The sequence below is a fragment of the Artemia sp. Qi Xiang Cuo genome, chromosome 19, assembly GCF_049724085.1.
Source record: "Artemia sp. Qi Xiang Cuo chromosome 19, ASM4972408v1, whole genome shotgun sequence".
NCBI lineage: Eukaryota > Metazoa > Arthropoda > Branchiopoda > Anostraca > Artemiidae > Artemia > Artemia sp. Qi Xiang Cuo.
Window position 1 is genome coordinate 61,659,836 of NC_142812.1, and position 12,434 is coordinate 61,672,269.

General features: G+C 34.5%; 1 protein-coding gene across 1 annotated transcript in view; it reads right to left on the reverse strand.

The window, feature by feature from the left end:
- Positions 1–5,672: 5,672 nt before the first annotated feature.
- LOC148941087 (sonic hedgehog protein-like) overlaps positions 5,673–12,434 on the reverse strand; it is a 68,210-nt gene continuing 61,448 nt past the window's right edge. The window contains exon 3 of the mRNA XM_089105657.1: positions 5,673–6,578. Within this exon, the coding sequence (XP_088961783.1) occupies positions 5,788–6,578 (791 nt within the window). The 3' untranslated portion in view covers positions 5,673–5,787. The remainder of the gene's footprint in view (positions 6,579–12,434) is intronic.

Consider the following 12,434-nt stretch of genomic DNA (forward strand, 5'->3'; position numbering starts at 1 on the left):
AAACAAAAAATGAACCGTTCGTTGTGACGCCTAAGAGGCGAAAGTTCCTCTTTTATTGTGGAGACGATTGTTTGACTATTGTATAATTCTACTTTATTTCCAAAAGGAAATATAGCAAGAGCTCTTTTTCTCGAAGGAAAAGTTAAATTTTGACTTAAACTAGTTTTTTACCCCCAAATGAAAGTAGAGGGACATTAAGGCTTGAAACAAACAGAAATTATTTTGTATATGGGAGGGGGGGGGCTGTTCCCTCTTCAACTCGTCACTCTTTCAGGTAAAGTTTGATTTTTTTTTTTTTTTTTTTTTTTTTTTGTCTCAATTTTTTTAAATAATGCTCTGAAACAGGAGTTTAATTAGAATAAGAATTATTTTCAAAGCACTATAAAGTTGCAGCTTAAAGAGCGAGGGATTGATGATGCGACAGCACCCTCTTACACGAATAACTTATGTTCAGGTTAAGTTTTAATATCGCTCTCTACTTTCATTAAAAAAAAAGCTTCTTCTTTCTATATTAAATTCTTTATAAGATGAATCTCCAAAATTGTGTCTTTAACAGTTTTGAAGCTCCATTTATAGCAGTTTTTCTCCTAAAGCAGGCAACACACAGTTAAATAATTTCTACTATGTGGTTATAGTAACGTAATATGAGAGTGAAGAATAAGGGAAGTTGCAGTAAGAAAGGGTTATTTTTCATCATTATCAATAAAAAAAAATCCCTACTCATTTGGTTTTCAATTTAAATTTACCACAAATTTTCACCAGCAAAGTCCACCATCAGCTTTTATTTTTGTAAGTCAAAGAATTGCCTGAGCAAAGGAAAAAAATTGCAGGTTTCAGTTCCAATCTTCTTAACAATTGCTTCGATGTCCCAAGTTGCATCTGAAGTGCAACTTGACTTAGACTTGACTCACTCTACAGGTAGACCTCGTGGTGCTCAGGATTACAATGATAAAGTAACAACACCAACAAGTCTGTATTGTCACCGATAACTATGGCATCCCAAGTCTTCGAACACTCAACAGCTGTAAGCACAATAAGCATGTTATCATCAGCTTTAGCTTGGATGGTTCTCTGACCTTCGCCTCGTAAATAATCAGAAAGCACATTGACGAAACGAGCTTTATTCTTTTTGCACGAAAGAAATTCCTCTTTTTTGGTGTTCAGTCTAATTTCTGGACTAAAAGTACTTCTCATCTAGTGACACGGTTTGCTTAAGATGAGTCACATATTTTGTTGAAGCAGCCCACGTTGTAGCCATCAAAGACAATAATGGCGTCTGGATGTTTTGCCAGAACGTAGTTCCAGTATAGGTCTAAGATCCCCGAATGTTTCTTACTTCGCCCAGGGAATCCTGTGAAGCAAAGTGCCCCCATCTCAGACGTAGGTGCAATTTAAATTATGTTTTTCCCCAATGGTAATAATTTCTGAAAGTCGCTTGATAGCTTTTGCTAGCGCTGGTTTATTTGGCTTTCGGAACTTGCCCCAATCGTCAAAAAGCAACGCAGAATAGGAGCAAAGCTCGTATTTAAATGAAGATTCTTCGTCCATATTCAGTCTTTTAGATACAATTATAAGACGCTGAAACAGTAAAGAAGGGTGTAAACGGTGAATTTCTCTGCTATTTATTTTCTTTGCGGTCATAAGGACTACCTGAACCTTTCATTCGAACGAATACTGCTTCAGAGATTTCTTTATCAATCGGTCAATAATCTACTTTCAGACTTCTTCTTCTTCCCCACTCCTTCGTCTGTGTTCATGTTTTCTGCTGCAGTCATGGCAGTAGTAAGGCTTCAAAGTGATAGCGGATCACCCACGAAAGGAGACGACTGCTCGACAAAGTCAAAAACTATGTGTCTCTTTGCAGTCCCTCTGCTGCCTTGAAAGACCAGACTTTTTGTGCTGGTTGCGTGTGTGATGCGAAACATCCGTCAATTCTTGCATCAGAAGATTAACGTGAGCACGTACTGGACGTCCCAATACCCCTGAAGTCTCTGTACTTCCGTCATTCATCTACCCTTAGTCACTCTGGTTGCCGTTTTCATACTTCTCATCAATTCTTGTTCTATGACCGAAAATGTAGATAAACCGGCTCAAAATCTGTCCGATCTTTTCACAACGTGCAAGCTTTTTTCGAAAGACTGGAAAAGTGTTGGGCTTGTATGTTCAAGTCTGTTCATCTGCTGCAGGTACAGCCTCGCCACTTCGTGTGGTTGTTGTGACCAGCTGCTGTGAGGAAAGGGAGTATATCGGAAACTGTTTGAAATTGAGTTTCCATTGACCTGTACGTTCAGCTCTGAGGAAATTTCGAAGAGTGGCAGCCATATCCATGTACTGGATCCACAGTTTTCCTGTTCGAGTCTTGTGACTTAGCTCTGATTTACAGACAGAGAAGCTTTGACCTTCTTGAGGCTTGAAAACTGGGAAATATGACCAAGAGAAGCTCGTCCTCCATTACTTTCCCATATAGGTCTTTGATTCCACTAAGCTCAACCGTACCCAATGCAAGTTCTGTATTCAATTCAAGTTTTGCATCTGAATCCTCGTCTACAAGCTACTTTGTCAGAATCTAGTGATGTGCTGCGTCTACAATGGTTTGGGCTCGCAGTGCTCGAGAAATAGCCTATCACTTAGAAGATGAGGAACTGCATCAGAAGCGTACATCAATTCAACGATTTTTTTCAGCCCAGATCCGTCCATCAGACACAATGGCACCGACAAAACTCATAAGGGTGTTGAATCCTCCTAGCTTAACCACTACGTTTGCAACGCTTCTTCCAGGTCCTTCTGCAGTAATAATTTCCATGGACTTCCACCACAACAGCTGGTCAAAGGTTATGACTAGAGTAAATCCGTACCGTTGGACCTGATGGGCAATGAATGTCAGTGTAGAAAGGATACAATTCTCGTTGCTTGAAGGAAGATCGCTCGTAGGAAAAAACAAATTGTTGGCTTTACCGGGATAGTCTCCGACATAGACTGATTGCATGGTTCCACTCCAACCTGGCCTTGGTTGCTTGAGACGCCACGATGAATCTCTAATCCTTTTGCAATATCATAAAGAATTTCTTGTGATTTTTTGTTCAAATTAAAATCAATGATTTAGCTAGTTGTGAGAAGTTGCTTATTGGATTCTAAGACTGTGGGGTGGTCACTTTTAGGGTGAAAGCTGGTAAATTGAAATGGATACGACTTCTTCTCTGCATTAGCAGTCCAATATTTTTCTGTGTGAATTCAACTTCGCGCAATGTTGTTTTCAGACCTATATCGACGCTTGATTTACAGGCGGGAGGGGGGGGGGGACTGAAAATGAGCGTTCAAAACAAAAACAAAGTGCATATTAGTGACCTACGTACCAGATTTACCTATTACAGATTTTCTATACGGGCAAATTACGTTGTTATTAAAAAGTCGTCATTTTAGAAGAAAGGACGAAAAACGATCAATTTGGCCTCGTCCGATTTTGGCCGATTTTTTTATGTTTTAGAGATTTTTTTCCGGTCCGAATGATACCAAAATCAAAACTTTTGCAACTTGTTTGAGGTGACCCCTAAAATGTATTTAGATTGACCCTATTATAAGGGTAATTCAAATTGTCTATCAGTTCTATGAGCCATTTGGAGGCAATTAGAAACTAACTGCAACTTTAGGAGTGAATGCACAACCGCAAGCCATTATGGCTGTGAATCTGGGATGCTCTGTTTGATGATGTTAACTTTAAGTAAGGAAAAAAAATGTGCAAACTTTTAGTGTTTAGGAATGATTCCTTCTATGTCCAAAGCTGTTGAGGAATTCTAAGAGCTTGCTACAGCAGCAATTTCTTAGATTTCCTAAAATTCCTTAACTTGGTCGCAGCTGTAATGAATAATTCTGTGAAAAAAAAAAAAAAAAAAAACAGGAACAACTTTTCTAACCCTTCACAGTTGTTTTTTTGCACAATGCTTTTTGGGTAAAGTAATTTCTAAACTGTTTATTTAAATTTCATTAAAGAATCAGTTAGGCTTTGTAGGTTTAAATATCAGATCATTCTTATATTATAGATTTTACACATAAATTTAACATCAATCCTTAACAAAACATAAAAAGTGAGAAATGAGCGGGAATAAAGTTTTTTTTGAATAAAATAAGCCTTCATTTGGATTATAATAATTGCTATCATTTCTTGCAGTGTTGTCACGTCTTAACACAGAGTCCTGGGCTCCATTTCGGTCCTCGATTGTGACTTTCTGCCTTTTCAGAGATGGTTTTTAATTGGTAGAGGTGTTCTAAATTTGGATAGATTTTATTTCAGATAGTCTTTGATCACGATTTATGTCGGATAAAAATGAAACAACAATTTTGCACAATAAGACCTTGAAAATTATACTTACACACTCAAACTGTAAAAAAAAAAAAAAAAAAAAAAAATACAAAGTAAAAAAAAGGTTTAACTTCGCTTGGAATGTATTGAGGAAAAATAACATTATATTCTTTTTTAACGGTAGATCACTTCAAGTACCTAGGACGGTGAAAGTGAAATGGGACGGTCAGAGTGTTTCTATATATATATATATATATATATATATATATATATATATATATATATATATATATATATATATATATATATATATATATATATATAACAAACAGGGAAGAATCTGGAGAACGGTTTTAACTAAAAAGGCCTCCATATGCTGGTATGCAGTTTTTGTAGTAGTGGCCGCCTAATTAAAAAAAAGGAACAAGGGTGAAAATCTGTAAAAAATAAACAACTAACATGGCGCCCAACAGCTCAAGAAGCTGTAGTTTATATGAGCCAACAAATTGTCAATGTTTGAATTTTTTGGACGAAAGACGTTGTCAAATTTAACTAACTATTTTTCTTATTTTTTTACGGTTCAACTTGGCAACAGTGACAAAAATGTAGCATTACATTAGAAAGTTTATGGTCATGAAATTGTCGATCTTGGAAAATCACGATTTTCAGGTATGACTATTCAAACCTGAATACCGTAATTTTCGACCTAAGATGCGTCCAGAATTTTCAAAAAAGTATCTATACAGAGATGGTGCTTTTCATGTCCTTGGTACATTAATACATTGTTTTGGATAGTTTCTTATCACGATTGATGTCTGATTTTACACCAGATAAAAATTAAAAAAATGATAATTTATATACAAAAATCATAAAAATGGCAACATAAAAAATAAATATTGTTTGACTTTCATAAAAGGCGCAGCCTCATAGTATGCACGCCAGAATACAAAATACGAACAAGGTGAAATACACGATAACATACATAAATAAAGTACACAATTTAAAGCTCTTCATATTTATGCACACAAAAAACTATTAACATATATATATATATATATATATATATATATATATATATATATATATATATATATATATATATATATATATATATATATATATATATATGTACGTAGATATATATATATACATATATATATATATATATATATATATATATATATATATATATATATGATATATATATATATATACAGATATATATATATATATATATATATATATATATATATATATATATATGCGAGATATATATATATACGTATATATATATATATATATATATATATATATATATATATATATATATATATATATATATATATATATATATATATATATATATATATATATATGTATATATGTATATATATATATATTCATTTACAGAACTAAAACAAGATCAGCTCATTTGAATGGCCACAATTATCTATTGGATCACAATTCACAAAATATGGCACACATTTGAATTAATTACTCATCATATGGCTGGGCACTATGTAATGAGATAAATCATATAACAGCTTGGCATACCAATGGATGCCTTCAGGGAATTTAGTTCTACTATTTTTTTCTTTTAGTCTTGCATAACTTAAAATATAACTATATGCTTCATTAAAGTTACTATACCACCTAAGTGGGAAAAAGGCCCAGTGAGCTACAACGTGACTGTCCACTACCGCGTAGCAGGATGCTGCAACGTTGTTAACAATAATTGTTCCTGTATTTGTTAGTGGAGCATATACCCCAGTCTGCACACTGAACGAAACTTCGGTCACTAGTTGAAGCACTAATTTTCCTACCTTGTTTTTCACTAAAAGATAGTCACCCTTTTCCACGTTTTTTGCAAAAGTTTCAGCAACCAGAGCATGGAATTGTAACTTGGATACAAAAAGATCCCCTTCAATATCACTTAGCTCAGTTATCTCGTTTTCCTCGATGCTGCTATCAATATTTTCGTTTTCAAGCAATTTAGCCATGGTTTCGTATTCATTACTTTGCACCGTGAATATCAAATGACTGGCAGTTAATTCAACCGTTTCGCCACTTTCTGTGGTTAACTTAACAAACTGACGATTATCAGTCATGTCTCGGTCTAGAAATAAGAGAACTTCGCTGTAAATGAGGTTGCCATCTTCGTCAACAGCTAGTACTCGGTCACCAATCCTTAGATCCAACATCTTGACATGTCCACCGTCTTGAAGTGTAACTAAAGAATCGCCCGTAAAACAGCCCCCGGATCTTGCTGCAGAGGATGATTCTAAAATATATATGTATATATAAAATAAAATAAAAAACTGACCTAGGATTTTGACAAATTTTATTAAGTTGAAGGATCATGCAACGGTTCAGTGGAAAGATTTTTACTGAGTTTATCCGTGACATATGGGCACTAAACACACATCTTTAAAAATAACCAATAATTATCCAAAAAAACACATTCCATAAATGCAAAAATTTCAATATAGAAGATCGAAAGATTGTGCAGTTCAACAATCAATCCATCTTGAAATTTAATAAAGAATTGCCGGTAAAAGAGCCACCAGGTGTTGCCACGCAACTATTCCTGCGAAAATTGGCGATAATTCTGCACAAAAAGGTACAAATCCATAACCGCAAAAATTTAAACAGGAAAGATCAAAACATTTTTCAGATCGACAATACGCCCATTTTAAAATCAAACAGTTCGTGGTAACGAACTGTAAGTAAGGAGCGACCTAGTACAATGGTAACCGAAACTGTAGAAAACAGAATTTTGATACCAATAGACATATCAAAAGAATCAGATTTTAATGCTTCTATCAAAGCTACAAGTTCTATCAAACTTAGTCCTACCTATCAAAAGTTACGCGCCTGAGAAAATTTGACTGATTTTCGAAAAAAGGGGGAAAGACCCCCTAAAAGTTATAGAACCTTATTAAAAATCACATCATCATATTCAGCGTATCAGAGAACCCTACTGCAGAGGTTTCAAGCTCCTATCTACAAAAATGTTGAATTTTGCATTTTTTGCCAGAAGAAAGATCACGGATGCGTGTTTTTTGTTTTTGTTTTTTCAGGGGGGATCGTATCGACCCAGTGGTCCTAGAATATCGTGGGAGGGCTCATTCTAACGGAAATTAAAAGTTCTAGTGCCATTTTTAAGCGACCAAAAAAATTGAGGGCAACTAGGCCCCCTGCCACGCTCATTTTTTTCCCAAAGTCATCCGATCAAAATTTTTGAGATAGCCATTTTGTTCAGCATGGTCGAAAATATGATAACTTTGTCTTTTAGGTTTATTTAATCCCCCGAAGTCCCCGGGGGGAGGGCTTAAAGTTATGAACTTTACCCAATGTTAACATATAGTATTGGTTATTGGGAAGTATACAGACGTTTTCAGGGGGGATTTTTTCTGGTAGTGGGGGGGAGTGGGTCGGGGGTTGTGTGGGAGGATCTATCCATGGGGGAAGGGACATTGCTATGAAGGGGGCGCCGGATTTCCCAGCATTATTTAAAAAAAGATCAGAAACTATATATAAAAAAAACAAGTTTTTCAACTGAAAGTAAGGAGCAACATCAAAACTTAAAATGACAGAAAACATTACGTATATGATTGGTTTCACCCCCTAGTCAATACCTCGCTCTTTAAGCCAAAGATCATTTAGTACTTTAATAAGAGCTATTTATTATAATTAAATTCATTTGTGATTAAGGGGTCATTTTTGAAGAATTTGTGCAAAATTCGAACTTAAACGTGAAGAGAGGGGTATTGACTAAAGGCTGAACCCACTAATGTATGTATTAAAAGTATATGAAAATAGAAGTTCGATCTGTAAGTTAATTCGTAAGTTACGTATATTTATTACTAATAAAAACGTTCGTAAATAAAATTAAACAAGTTTTGAGAAAGCCATAAGTAAAATTAATATGCAAATTTTGTTTTAATTATTCATGTACGGTGAGCCAAAATCAAAACCGGCATTAATTCAAAAACGTTCAAAAATTAAATTAAAAAAAAAACCAGTTTTTTTAACTGAAAGTAAGGAACGACGTTAAAACTTAAAACGAACGGAAATTATTCCGTATATGAAAGGGGCTGTCCTCTCCTCAACGCCTCGCTCTTTACGCGGAAGTTTGACTTTCTCACAACTCTATTTTTTTTTAAACAATGAAAAACTTTAGCGTAAAGAGCGAGGCGTTGAGGAGGGGACAGCCCCTTTCATATACGGAATAATTTCTGTTCGTTTTAAGTTTTAACGTCGTTCCTTACTTTCAGTTAAAAAAACATTGTTTTTTTTTATTTAATTAAATAAAGAATCGCCCGTAAAACGAAATTGGATCTTGCTGCAGATGATGCTTCTATAAAAAAAATTAAAAAATTGACCTAGCACTTGGATGAATTTATTAAGTTAAGTGTTCACATAATTCTTTCGTGAACAGGTTATTACTCAATTTATGAGGAAAATTTGGGTGTTAAACATACATCTGCAAAAATCGACAATAACTCCACAATAGCGCCAGTAGCGCCAAATTATGAAAATTTAGGCAGAGGGAAAGATATTTTCAAATATAGGGGATGGGGGGGGGGGGGGTAAGTATACTTTTTTACCTCCCTCCCCCCCCCCATTAAAATGCCAAAAAGGGTGTTTTTCAATGAAAACATAAAAAAAATAAAATCCCCGTATGAATCTAGGGGGCAACTTTAGGGGAAAACCACCATTGACGTTCTGACATTGAATTTCTTAATTCAATGCCAGAATTAAGATTCATTTTTTGGAATCTTAATTCAAAAAAGAAAATTTTGAATTAAGAAATTATTCAAAAATGAATTATACAGCATATTATGTGCAAATATCGTTACTTCATATTATGAAGTAAGGATATTTGCATAATTCTTACTTCATAATATACTCCATAATTGTGTCTAACACATTTTGCGTGGAGACCCGCTATACTTTACCCCACCCCCTAATGTGCAAATATATATCCCAAATTTGTTTCTAAAGTATTATATTTCCATCATATGTTGTGATATTTCATTTGGATTGAGCGTCAAAGAAACAAGTTTTAATTAAATGAAGCACTTGACTGGAGTATAATACACAAGTACCCACAAAGCCATAACTCGAAAATCTCAGCACGGAAGATCGAAATAATTTGCAAATGAACAATGCTCCGCTGTAGCTGACTCCCCTTTACAAATTTACATTAATATTTACGATTGTGAATATAGATATGACTTTAGGGATATATAGGTGAAAATACTTTCTGGGTCAACGACAGGGGGTAAAAACATGAAATATATACTTTTTATGTCACTATATATGCTATATGTTATGTCATTATATATTTCTATATAATTCCAAATTTACATTAGTATTTACCATTGCGAATATAGACATGACTCTAGGGATAGAGAGGTAAAATTACTTTCTGGGTCAACGATAGGGGGTAAAAACATGAAATATATACTTTTTATGTCACTATATATACTATATGTTATGTCACTATATATGTCTATATAATTGCAAATTTACATTAGTATTTACCATTGTGAATATAGACATGAATTTAGGGATAGAGGGGTGAAAATACTTTCTGGGTCAACGATAGGTGGCAAAAACATGAAATATATACTTTTTATGTCACTATATATACTATATGTTATGTCACTATATATTTCTATATAATTGCAAATTTACATTAGTATTTACCATTGTGAATATAGACATGACTTTAGGGATAGAGAGGTAAAATTACTTTCTGGGTAAACGATAGGAGGTAAAAACATGAAATATATACTTTTTATGCCACTATATATTTTTTTTCAGAAGCGTGGGGCGGGATCCTTCACGTCAATGTCCAATTGATATCCCCTTCTCCTAGTAGCTGCGGGCGGATGTTATTAATGTTTTCAAATACATAATTAAGATAATAATAAACCAACAATTGCTTCAAACTAAGGCCACTAAATCTTTCAGCATTTTCGTTTCTTAAAAACAAAAATTGGTTTTTCCTTCTTTCTTTATTTTTCCTCTCTCTGTAACAATTTACCCAGTTCCTTTACGCTGTATAGAATTATTTAATCTTATGTAAATCGCTATTGTCTACTCTGATGAGAGATAAGAATGCTATGATGCAAAGAAAGATTTCAGGCATAATTAGAATTGCGAGGAATAGTCCGTCAAATACGAAGAAATTAATGTTAAAACATTTTTGTTTATGAAGGGCAAATACCATCTCCCCGATGATACAAGAAAGACAAATAGTGCAGAAGTGATTGGACGAGTTTCAAAAATAATAAATGTAAAAAACAAAAACACACAAACAAATAATTGACAATATCTGCTACTACTACAAAAAACAATCCACCGCAGCAGCAAGCCACCCGAGGCCAATACAGCTTCGCAGAATTTGAGGACCAAAACCCTAATTTTCCACCTGCCAGACTTCTTAAATTCGCGTTGTCGTCGTGGAGACGTTCCCGCAATGCCGGAATCATGTTTAAATAGGAGGTTTTGAAGTTTGACGGGTTTTCGAATGGCCACATATCATATTAAAGTAAAAACAACTATTTCTAGGTGGCATTTATTCGATTTTGGTTCATGGGTCATAACCCACTTTTGTATCTTTGAAAGTAATCCACCCACCCACCCTGAAATAGTGAACTTTAATTTATTACAAATTGTACAATAACGTGATTGAAAGAAAACTAGTTGAAAGAGAATTTATTATCTTTTAAATATTTTGATCATAAAATTATACCAAAATTTCTGTTAGTAAGATTCTTGGGCCTAATGCGTTCTATAGATGCATCGAATTTTGTCCTTCAATTTAGGTTACATAAGATTAATGATGAGCTTATTAGTCTCCAGGATTCCAGCTTAAGCTTAATCACTCATTCTCGCCATCTAGCGAAGTCTAGTTACTTTGTTTTCTTTAATAACAATTCACAGTTATCTCAACATTGAAGTTGGTGTGGCAGCAAATTAACCTAAGCAAAACAATGTGGCGAAATTATCAGATTTTCGCAAATATGATATATTTTTGGCAGCTCCTTGGCTTATAGCCTAAAAAAGGCCTTGAAGGCTCATAATTCTAGATTTGACAACAGCCTTTACCAATAGCAATGCTGATAGGCTCCCCTTTGGTTGAAGAATAAAAAAGTAAACCGAATAATATACTGGGAGTGGGAGGCTTGTAAGGCAAGATTTTATGCTTAATTTACTCGCAAGAATAAAAGCAAACAAATTAAAATTTTCGGGCGATCATCCACTAACGAGGGGCCACTTACGTTCAAAATTGTGGACAGCAGGTGACAATTTGCGGGATGAAGCACAGTGTTATAGAAACATGGCACTTGGGTATGTACATTAGGTGGTGGAGAGCGATCAGCCTCCCCTCCAGTCATGATGAATTTACATTGCGAAATAACCCACACCCATCCAGGCATGACGCGTTTAGCTTCATAGTAAACACTGGTAGAAATCATTCCATATAATAAGTTTTTTTTTATTTCTACCTTTGTACGAGCAGGGTTGCAAAAACTTTGTAGGTCCGAAGTGCGACCACGAGAAAAAAGGTACACTTTGTTTCCCTCCAGGAAACTGGTAACTTGGTGGCTAACTCAAATCCAAAATCTCTAATTCTAGGTGTTTATTTATGTTTTCTTTTTTACTCGTTTACATTTTTTTCAGTCTAGTCACATTTCCAATTTGAGATTTTTGTATAAAAATACCCTTTTACTGAAAGCAATGAAAATGAGCCCCTCATCAAAACATGAAAAATCCTTAATTAATAAAAAAAATTAGCCAAATACAACAGCGCACGTTCAGTTTTTAGCAATAAAGTAGCAAAAATAGCAATTGACTAGGTTTATTTTGGAAAAATAGAAGCAAAAAATGTCCCTTTCTTCCAAACGTTTCCAAATCCTAAAGTGCTATATTGGCATACAAGGTGAAAAGGTGTGTAAAAATGCACTAAGGGGAAGCCAGAGTTGACAAACTTTCTGTGGACTAAACTTGAAAAGCATTATAAATGGAAATTTTTGTGGTACTTAAGGTGAAAATGTCAAAAAAGCACAAATCGTGCCTCAGCAGCAACCCTGGATTGAAGTTGTAAGTAAGAGAATTAGTA